The 12,392-nt window shown below is 38.7% G+C and overlaps 1 protein-coding gene and 1 pseudogene across 9 annotated transcripts in view; one reads left to right on the forward strand and one right to left on the reverse strand.

Moving 5' to 3' along the window:
* Window positions 1–12,392, forward strand: part of LOC133564833 (pleckstrin homology-like domain family B member 1) — a 689,899-nt pseudogene that overhangs the window by 468,446 nt on the left and 209,061 nt on the right.
* phldb1b (pleckstrin homology-like domain, family B, member 1b) overlaps window positions 3,484–12,392 on the reverse strand; it is a 90,816-nt gene continuing 81,907 nt past the window's right edge. For 2 of the 9 annotated variants that reach the window (XM_061919350.1, XM_061919346.1), the window contains 2 exons: window positions 9,230–9,315; window positions 4,648–5,075 (listed from right to left, as the gene is read on the reverse strand). In XM_061919350.1, the coding sequence (XP_061775334.1) occupies window positions 4,938–5,075; window positions 9,230–9,315 (224 nt within the window). In that variant the 3' untranslated portion in view covers window positions 4,648–4,937. Of the gene's footprint in view, window positions 4,330–4,647; window positions 5,076–9,229; window positions 9,316–12,392 lie in introns of those variants that run through there. The other 7 variants (XM_061919345.1, XM_061919349.1, XM_061919348.1 and 4 more) reach the window with 5 other exon arrangements.

The raw sequence follows: 12,392 nt of genomic DNA on the forward strand, positions 1-12,392 counted from the left end.
TTAATGTGTGACGTAACAAAGTGTAGCATAACACTGCGTGACGTAACATTGTCTAACATAACACTGTGACATAACATAGTGTGATGTAACATTGTGTAACATAACACTGTGACATAACATAGTGTGATGTAACATTGTGTAACATAACACTGTGACATAACATAGTGTGACGTAACATTGTCTAACATAACACTGTGACATAACATAGTGTGACGTAACATTGTCTAACATAACACTGTGACATAACATAGTGTGATGTAACATTGTGTAACATAACACTGTGACATAACATAGTGTGACGTAACATTGTCTAACATAACACTGTGACATAACATAGTGTGATGTAACATTGTGTAACATAACACTGTGACATAACATAGTGTGATGTAACATTGTGTAACATAACACTGTGACATAACATAGTGTGATGTAACATTGTGTAACATAACACTGTGACGTAACATAGTGTGATGTAACATTGTGCCCCCTAACGCTGTGATGTAACATTGTGTAATGTAACACTGTGTGGCGTAACAATTTGTGATGTAACATTATATAACGTAACATGGTGTGACATAACACACGTAATATTGTGCTACGTAACATTGTGTAATGTAACAGTGACATATCATCATGTCTGGTCGGTCGGTTGTTTAACCTAACACAGTTTGCTGTAACATTATGTAGCGTAGCACTGTGTGGCGTAACACCATGTATGGTCCAATGTTTAACGTAACACTGTGTGACCTAACAATGTGTAACGTAACATGTATGTCCACTTTTTAACATATCACTGCGTGATGTAACATTGTGTGACGTAACTGTGTGATGTAACATCATGTGTGGTCCAATGTTTAACCCAAAACAGTGTAACGCAACATTGTGTGACGTAACATGGTGTTACATAACAGCATGTGACGCAACATTGTGTGACGTAACGTTGTGTGACTTAACACTGTATGACGTAATAGTGTGTGGTGTACCATTGCGTGACGTAACAGCGTGTGGCATGCTATAGTGTGGCCAAACAGGGTGTATGGTCCACTGTTTAAAGTAACATTGTGTGGCATAACATCGTCTGAAGTAAAATTGTGTGACGTAACATAATGTGATATAACAGCGTGTGACATAACACTCTATGACGTAATAGCTTGTGGTGTAACAGCATGTGACATAACACTGTATGACGTAACAGTGTGTAACATAACAGCGTGCGTCGTAGCACCGAATGATGTAACATGTATGGTCTGCTGTTTGACGTAACATGGCGTGACGTAACCGAGTGTAACGTACCATGTATGGTCCACTGTTTAACTTAACACTGTGTGACATAACACTGTGTGACGTAACAGAGTGTAACGTACCATGTATGGCCCACTGTTTAACTTAACACTGTGTGACGTAACATTGTGTGACGTAACAGAGTGTAACGTACCATGTATGGTCCACTGTTTAACTTAACACTGTGTGACATAACATTGTGTGACGTAACAGAGTGTAACGTACCATGTATGGTCCACTGTTTAACTTAACACTGTGTGACATAACATTGTGTGACGTAACAGAGTGTAACGTACCATGTATGGTCCACTGTTTAACTTAACATTGTGTGACATAACATTGTGTGACATAACAGAGTGTAACGTACCATGTATGGCCCACTGTTTAACTTAACACTGTGTGACATAACATTGTGTGACGTAACAGAGTGTAACGTACCATGTATGGTCCACTGTTTAACTTAACACTGTGTGACATAACACTGTGTGACGTAACAGAGTGTAACGTACCATGTATGGCCCACTGTTTAACTTAACACTGTGTGACATAACATTGTGTGACGTAACAGAGTGTAACGTACCATGTATGGTCCACTGTTTAACTTAACACTGTGTGACATAACACTGTGTGACGTAACAGAGTGTAACGTACCATGTATGGCCCACTGTTTAACTTAACACTGTGTGACATAACATTGTGTGACGTAACAGAGTGTAACGTACCATGTATGGTCCACTGTTTAACTTAACACTGTGTGACATAACACTGTGTGACGTAACAGAGTGTAACGTACCATGTATGGCCCACTGTTTAACTTAACACTGTGTGACATAACACTGTGTGACGTAACAGAGTGTAACGTACCATGTATGGTCCACTGTTTAACTTAACACTGTGTGACATAACATTGTGTGACGTAACAGAGTGTAACGTACCATGTATGGTCCACTGTTTAACTTAACACTGTGTGACATAACATTGTGTGACGTAACAGAGTGTAACGTACCATGTATGGTCCACTGTTTAACTTAACACTGTGTGACATAACATTGTGTGACGTAACAGAGTGTAACGTACCATGTATGGTCCACTGTTTAACTTAACACTGTGTGACATAACACTGTGTGACGTAACAGAGTGTAACGTACCATGTATGGCCCACTGTTTAACTTAACACTGTGTGACATAACATTGTGTGACGTAACAGAGTGTAACGTACCATGTATGGTCCACTGTTTAACTTAACACTGTGTGACATAACATTGTGTGACGTAACAGAGTGTAACGTACCATGTATGGTCCACTGTTTAACTTAACACTGTGTGACATAACATTGTGTGACGTAACAGAGTGTAACGTACCATGTATGGTCCACTGTTTAACTTAACACTGTGTGACATAACATTGTGTGACGTAACAGAGTGTAACGTACCATGTAGGGTCCACTGTTTAACTTAACACTGTGTGACATAACATTGTGTGACGTAACTTTGTGACGATACCTGCCATGGTCCATCCATCCATTCTACCGCTTATTCCCTTTTGGGGTGGCGGGGGGCACTGGCACCTATCTCAGCTACAATCGGGCGGAAGGCAGGGTATTTTACAAAAATTCAATTTGAGATTCAAAAAAAGATTTTTAAATTGGTAAATATTGACAACATTTCCAAGTACTCTTTGGTCTCCTGGACGCAAGCTAGCTGCGTCTCAAACCTCATCATGTCTCATTTACAGTAATATTCAGAACAAAAATACTAAGGTAACACTTTCCTTGTAGACCGTATACACACACACACACATACATACATACATACATACATATATATATATCTATACACATTTATTTACATGTATACATACACATATATATATATACACACATATATACACGTACATACATATATATATATATATATAAATATATATACACATACATATATACATACATAAATACACACATGCAGATACATATATATACTGTTTATATATATATATATATATATATATATATATATATATATATATATATATATATATATATATATATATATATATATATATATATATATATATATATATATATATATATATATATAGTAATTTGTTTATATTTTAAAGTGTAATACACCTCCAAATGTGTGAAATACTCCAAAGTATGCGTATTACAGTCCTTTACAAGTACAATGAGGACCTGAGCTGGAGTGGCTGAAATAAGAGATTGTATTCAAAAGATGTGAAGATGAGTACATGAATGTATACAATGAGTACATGAATGTATAACATGAATACATGAGTGTATACCATGAGTACAAAATATAAACTATGAGTACATGAATGTATAACATGAGTACATGAATGAATACAATGAGTACATGCATGTATACAATGAGCACATGAATGTATACAATGAATACACGCATGTATACAATGAGTACATGAATGATTTGGATTATTTACATATAATCCACATGATGCTGTGTACTATTAGTGTAAACATGTATACTTTATGAAATACTACTTCATTTACGATTAAACAAATATTCGGCATGTTTGTCAACAAAGTCCAAAATAAAACAATTGTTGAATCAAGAATAAGAAAAACATTTGGCAACTTTGGTCAGAGTGAGAGTCTGAGTGTGTGTACCCCTCACTTCAAGTGTGTGTACCCCTCACTTCAAGTGTGTGTACCCCTCACTTCAAGAGTGTGTGTACCCCTCACTAGATGAAGTGTGTGTACCCCTCACTAGATGAAGTGTGTGTACCCCTCACTTCAAGTGTGTGTACCCCTCACTAGATGAAGTGTGTGTACCCCTCACTAGATGAAGTGTGTGTACCCCTCACTTCAAGTGTGTGTACCCCTCACTTCAAGTGTGTGTACCCCTCACTTCAAGTGTGTGTACCCCTCACTAGATGAAGTGTGTGTACCCCTCACTTCAAGTGTGTGTACCCCTCACTTCAAGTGTGTGTACCCCTCACTTCAAGTGTGTGTACCCCTCACTTCAAGTGTGTGTACCCCTCACTTCAAGTGTGTGTACCCCTCACTAGATGAAGTGTGTGTACCCCTCACTAGATGAAGTGTGTGTACCCCTCACTTCAAGTGTGTGTACCCCTCACTTCAAGTGTGTGTACCCCTCACTTCAAGTGTGTGTACCCCTCACTAGATGAAGTGTGTGTACCCCTCACTTCAAGTGTGTGTACCCCTCACTTCAAGTGTGTGTACCCCTCACTTCAAGTGTGTGTACCCCTCACTTCAAGTGTGTGTACCCCTCACTTCAAGTGTGTGTACCCCTCACTAGATGAAGTGTGTGTACCCCTCACTTCAAGTGTGTGTACCCCTCACTTCAAGTGTGTGTACCCCTCACTTCAAGTGTGTGTACCCCTCACTAGATGAAGTGTGTGTACCCCTCACTTCAAGTGTGTGTACCCCTCACTTCAAGTGTGTGTACCCCTCACTTCAAGTGTGTGTACCCCTCACTTCAAGTGTGTGTACCCCTCACTAGATGAAGTGTGTGTACCCCTCACTTCAAGTGTGTGTACCCCTCACTTCAAGTGTGTGTACCCCTCACTTCAAGTGTGTGTACCCCTCACTAGATGAAGTGTGTGTACCCCTCACTTCAAGTGTGTGTACCCCTCACTTCAAGTGTGTGTACCCCTCACTAGATGAAGTGTGTGTACCCCTCAGCTCCGGTCACGATGACATCCATCCAGATCCTCATGGCCTCAGCAGAGGGCGCCACCAGGAAGTAGAGACGGTCATGAGTCTTCACACAAAAGGTCAAAGTTGGGTTGGGACTCTGTGGCAAACACACAACACATCAACTACTTCCATCTGCTAGTACTACTACTATCAACTACTTCCATCTGCTAGTACTACTACTATCAACTACTTCCATCTGCTAGTACTACTACTATCAACTACTTCCACCTGCTAGTACTACTACTATCAACTACTTCCATCTGCTAGTACTACTACTATCAACTACTTCCACCTGCTAGTACTACTACTATCAACTACTTCCACCTGCTAGTACTACTACTATCAACTACTTCCATCTGCTAGTACTACTACTATCAACTACTTCCATCTGCTAGTACTACTACTATCAACTACTTCCATCTGCTAGTACTACTACTATCAACTACTTCCACCTGCTAGTACTACTACTATCAACTACTTCCACCTGCTAGTACTACTACTATCAACTACTTCCACCTGCTAGTACTACTACTATCAACTACTTCCATCTGCTAGTACTACTACTATCAACTACTTCCATCTGCTAGTACTACTACTATCAACTACTTCCATCTGCTAGTACTACTACTATCAACTACTTCCATCTGCTAGTACTACTACTATCAACTACTTCCACCTGCTAGTACTACTACTATCAACTACTTCCATCTGCTAGTACTACTACTATCAACTACTTCCATCTGCTAGTACCACTACTATCAACTACTTCCATCTGCTAGTACTACTACTATCAACTACTTCCATCTGCTAGTACTACTACTATCAACTACTTCCATCTGCTAGTACCACTACTATCAACTACTTCCATCTGCTAGTACTACTACTATCAACTACTTCCACCTGCTAGTACTACTACTATCAACTACTTCCATCTGCTAGTACTACTACTATCAACTACTTCCATCTGCTAGTACTACTACTATCAACTACTTCCATCTGCTAGTACTACTACTATCAACTACTTCCATCTGCTAGTACTACTACTATCAACTACTTCCATCTGCTAGTACTACTACTATCAACTACTTCCACCTGCTAGTACTACTACTATCAACTACTTCCATCTGCTAGTACTACTACTATCAACTACTTCCATCTGCTAGTACTACTACTATCAACTACTTCCATCTGCTAGTACTACTACTATCAACTACTTCCATCTGCTAGTACTACTACTATCAACTACTTCCATCTGCTAGTACTACTACTATCAACTACTTCCACCTGCTAGTACTACTACTATCAACTACTTCCATCTGCTAGTACTACTACTATCAACTACTTCCATCTGCTAGTACTACTACTATCAACTACTTCCATCTGCTAGTACCACTACTATCAACTACTTCCATCTGCTAGTACTACTACTATCAACTACTTCCATCTGCTAGTACTACTACTATCAACTACTTCCATCTGCTAGTACCACTACTATCAACTACTTCCATCTGCTAGTACTACTACTATCAACTACTTCCACCTGCTAGTACTACTACTATCAACTACTTCCATCTGCTAGTACTACTACTATCAACTACTTCCATCTGCTAGTACTACTACTATCAACTACTTCCATCTGCTAGTACTACTACTATCAACTACTTCCATCTGCTAGTACTACTACTATCAACTACTTCCATTTGCTAGTACTACTACTATCAACTACTTCCATCTGCTAGTACTACTACTATCAACTACTTCCACGTGCTAGTACTACTACTATCAACTACTTCCATCTGCTAGTACTACTACTATCAACTACTTCCATCTGCTAGTACTACTACTATCAACTACTTCCACGTGCTAGTACTACTACTATCAACTACTTCCATCTGCTAGTACTACTACTATCAACTACTTCCATCTGCTAGTACTACTACTATCAACTACTTCCATCTGCTAGTACTACTACTATCAACTACTTCCACCTGCTAGTACTACTACTATCAACTACTTCCATCTGCTAGTACTACTACTATCAACTACTTCCATCTGCTAGTACTACTACTATCAACTACTTCCATCTGCTAGTACTACTACTATCAACTACTTCCACGTGCTAGTACTACTACTATCAACTACTTCCATCTGCTAGTACTACTACTATCAACTACTTCCATCTGCTAGTACTACTACTATCAACTACTTCCATCTGCTAGTACTACTACTATCAACTACTTCCATCTGCTAGTACCACTACTATCAACTACTTCCATCTGCTAGTACTACTACTATCAACTACTTCCATCTGCTAGTACTACTACTATCAAGTACTTCCATCTGGTAGTACTACTACTGTCAAGTACTTCCACCTGGTATAACTACTACTATCAAGTACTTCCACCTGGAAGTACTACTACTGTCAAGTACTTCCACCTGGTAGTACTACTACTGTCAAGTACTTCCATCTGGTAGAACTACTACTATCAGGTACTTCCATCTGGTAGTACTACTACTGTCAAGTACTTCCACCTGCTAGTACTACTACTATCAAGTACTTCCATGTAGTGGTACTACTACTGCTACTAGAGTAATGTGTGTGTACTTTATAGAGGTGAGGAGAGATGACATGACAGCAGCAACACCTGCTGCTGCTGTCATGCAGAGGTGGGTGTGGCTTCACTCTGCCTTCATTTACATGACAGTTAGGGTGCAGTGGTCACATAACATTTACATTTCAGTTAAGGTGCAGTGATAACATTTAGATTACAGTTAAGGTGCAGTGATAACATTTACATTACAGTTAAAGTGCAGTGATAACATTTAGATTACAGTTAAGATGCAGTGATAACATTTACATTACAGTTAAGGTGCAGTGATAACATTTACATTGCAGTTAAGGTGCAGTGATAACATTTACATTACAGTTAAAGTGCAGTGATAACATTTAGATTACAGTTAAGATGCAGTGATAACATTTACATTGCAGTTAAGGTGCAGTGATAAAATTTACATTACAGTTAAAGTGCAGTGATAACATTTAGATTACAGTTAAGATGCAGTGATAACATTTACATTTCAGTTAAGGTGCAGTGATAACATTTAGATTACAGTTAAGGTGCAGTGATAACATTTACATTACAGTTAAAGTGCAGTGATAACATTTAGATTACAGTTAAGATGCAGTGATAACATTTACATTACAGTTAAGGTGCAGTGATAACATTTACATTACAGTTAAAGTGCAGTGATAACATTTAGATTACAGTTAAGATGCAGTGATAACATTTACATTGCAGTTAAGGTGCAGTGATAAAATTTACATTACAGTTAAAGTGCAGTGATAACATTTAGATTACAGTTAAGATGCAGTGATAACATTTACATTGCAGTTAAGGTGCAGTGATAAAATTTACATTACAGTTAAAGTGCAGTGATAACATTTAGATTACAGTTAAGATGCAGTGATAACATTTACATTTCAGTTAAGGTGCAGTGATAACATTTAGATTACAGTTAAGGTGCAGTGATAACATTTACATTACAGTTAAAGTGCAGTGATAACATTTAGATTACAGTTAAGATGCAGTGATAACATTTACATTACAGTTAAGGTGCAGTGATAACATTTACATTACAGTTAAAGTGCAGTGATAACATTTAGATTGCAGTTAAGGTGCAGTGATAACATTTACATTACAGTTAAAGTGCAGTGATAACATTTAGATTACAGTTAGGGTGCGGTGATAACATTTACATTACAGTTTAAGTGCAGTGATAACATTTAGATTACAGTTAAGGTGCAGTGATAAGATTTACATTGCAGTTAAAGTGCAGTGATAACATTTAGATTACAGTTAAGGCGCAGTGATAACATTTAGATTACAGTTAGGGTGCGTTGATAACATTTACATTACAGTTTAAGTGCAGTGATAACATTTAGATTGCAGTTAAGGCGCAGTGATAACATTTACATTACAGTTAAAGTGCAGTGATAACATTTAGATTACAGTTAAGGTGCAGTGATAACATTTACATTACAGTTAAGGTGCAGTGAAAACATTTAGATTACAGTTAGGGTGCGGTGATAACATTTACATTACAGTTAAGGTGCAGTGAAAACATTTAGATGACAGTGCTAACATGTAGACTACAGTTAGGGTGCAGTGAGTGGTTGGCAAGTCGAGGTGAGTATGGCTCACTTTCTTGGGACAACACACTTCCACACCTCAGAAGAAGTGAGCAGCATACCTTAGTAGCACTGCGCAGGTGATCATAGTACACCTCCTGGATGGCCTGGAAGTAGATCACTCCTTTCAGTTTGCTCTCCTGTTTGTCTGAGCACAACCATGTCAGGGTTTTAGTCACCAGCTCATTGAAACATTGATGATGTTGAGTGTTTTAGTGACACGACATTGAAAGAATGACTCTGATCATGTTGAGTGTGTTAGTGCTAGAAGACAATCTGCCTGCTTGCTTGCTCCACATTCTCCATCCTTGCACCTTCTTTCATCAGCCAGAGCACAAGTGCAGCAGCAGCAAGTCAACACTCACCTCTCCTTCAGGCACAAACACTCCAGATGGAGGCGGAGGCTGCACATTTCCAGGAATATAAACAATATGTATCATCTGCTAACCAGCTCTTTAGCATTCTAGCAACTGCACATTTCCAGGAATATAAACAACATGTATCATCTGCTAACCAGCTCTTTGGCATTCTAGCAACTGCACATTTCCAGGAATATGAACAACATGTATCATCTGCTAACCAGCTCTTTAGCATTCTAGCAACTGCACATTTCCAGGAATATAAACAACATGTATCATCTGCTAACCAGCTCTTTAGCATTCTAGCAACTGCACATTTCCAGGAATATGAACAACATGTATCATCTGCTAACCAGCTCTTTAGCATTCTAGCAACTGCACATTTCCAGGAATATAAACAACATGTATCATCTGCTAACCAGCTCTTTAGCATTCTAGCAACTGCACATTTCCAGGAATATGAACATGTATCATCTGCTAACCAGCTCTTTAGCATTCTAGCAACTGCACATTTCCAGGAATATGAACAACATGTATCATCTGCTAACCAGCTCTTTAGCATTCTAGCAACTGCACATTTCCAGGAATATGAACAACATGTATCATCTGCTAACCAGCTCTTTAGCATTCTAGCAACTGCACATTTCCAGGAATATGAACAACATGTAGCATCTGCTAACCAGCTCTTTAGCATTCTAGCAACTGCACATTTCCAGGAATATGAACAACATGTATCATCTGCTAACCAGCTCTTTAGCATTCTAGCAACTGCACATTTCCAGGAATATGAACAACATGTATCATCTGCTAACCAGCTCTTTAGCATTCTAGCAACTGCACATTTCCAGGAATATGAACAACATGTATCATCTGCTAACCAGCTCTTTAGCATTCTAGCAACTGCACATTTCCAGGAATATGAACAACATGTATCATCTGCTAACCAGCTCTTTAGCATTCTAGCAACTGCACATTTCCAGGAATATAAACAACATGTATCATCTGCTAACCAGCTCTTTAGCATTCTAGCAACTGCACATTTCCAGGAATATGAACAACATGTATCATCTGCTAACCAGCTCTTTAGCATTCTAGCAACTGCACATTTCCAGGAATATAAAAAACATGTATCATCTGCTAACCAGCTCTTTAGCATTCTAGCAACTGCACATTTCCAGGAATATGAACAACATGTATCATCTGCTAACCAGCTCTTTAGCATTCTAGCAACTGCACATTTCCAGGAATATGAACAACATGTATCATCTGCTAACCAGCTCTTTAGCATTCTAGCAACTGCACATTTCCAGGAATATGAACAACATGTATCATCTGCTAACCAGCTCTTTAGCATTCTAGCAACTGCACATTTCCAGGAATATGAACAACATGTATCATCTGCTAACCAGCTCTTTAGCATTCTAGCAACTGCACATTTCCAGGAATATAAACAACATGTATCATCTGCTAACCAGCTCTTTAGCATTCTAGCAACTGCACATTTCCAGGAATATGAACAACATGTATCATCTGCTAACCAGCTCTTTAGCATTCTAGCAACTGCACATTTCCAGGAATATAAAAAACATGTATCATCTGCTAACCAGCTCTTTAGCATTCTAGCAACTGCACATTTCCAGGAATATGAACAAAATGTATCATCTGCTAACCAGCTCTTTAGCATTCTAGCAACTGCACATTTCCAGGAATATGAACAACATGTATCATCTGCTAACCAGCTCTTTAGCATTCTAGCAACTGCACATTTCCAGGAATATGAACAACATGTATCATCTGTTAACCAGCTCTTCAGCGTTCTAGCAACTGCACATTTCCAGGAATATGAACAACATGTATCATCTGCTAACCAGCTCTTTAGCATTCTAGCAACTGCACATTTCCAGGAATATGAACAACATGTATCATCTGCTAACCAGCTCTTTAGCATTCTAGCAACTGCACATTTCCAGGAATATGAACAACATGTATCATCTGCTAACCAGCTCTTTAGCATTCTAGCAACTGCACATTTCCAGGAATATGAACAACATGTATCATCTGCTAACCAGCTCTTTAGCATTTTAGCAACTGCACATTTCCAGGAATATGAACAACATGTATCATCTGCTAACCAGCTCTTTAGCATTCTAGCAACTGCACATTTCCAGGAATATGAACAACATGTATCATCTGCTAACCAGCTCTTTAGCATTCTAGCAACTGCACATTTCCAGGAATATAAACAACATGTATCATCTGCTAACCAGCTCTTTAGCATTCTAGCAACTGCACATTTCCAGGAATATGAACAACATGTATCATCTGCTAACCAGCTCTTTAGCATTCTAGCAACTGCACATTTCCAGGAATATAAAAAACATGTATCATCTGCTAACCAGCTCTTTAGCATTCTAGCAACTGCACATTTCCAGGAATATGAACAAAATGTATCATCTGCTAACCAGCTCTTTAGCATTCTAGCAACTGCACATTTCCAGGAATATGAACAACATGTATCATCTGCTAACCAGCTCTTTAGCATTCTAGCAACTGCACATTTCCAGGAATATGAACAACATGTATCATCTGTTAACCAGCTCTTCAGCGTTCTAGCAACTGCACATTTCCAGGAATATGAACAACATGTATCATCTGCTAACCAGCTCTTTAGCATTCTAGCAACTGCACATTTCCAGGAATATGAACAACATGTATCATCTGCTAACCAGCTCTTTAGCATTCTAGCAACTGCACATTTCCAGGAATATGAACAACATGTATCATCTGCTAACCAGCTCTTTAGCATTCTAGCAACTGCACATTTCCAGGAATATGAACAACATGTATCATCTGCTAACCAGCTCTT

The sequence above is a fragment of the Nerophis ophidion genome, linkage group LG13, assembly GCF_033978795.1.
Source record: "Nerophis ophidion isolate RoL-2023_Sa linkage group LG13, RoL_Noph_v1.0, whole genome shotgun sequence".
Taxonomy (NCBI): Eukaryota; Metazoa; Chordata; class Actinopteri; order Syngnathiformes; family Syngnathidae; genus Nerophis; species Nerophis ophidion.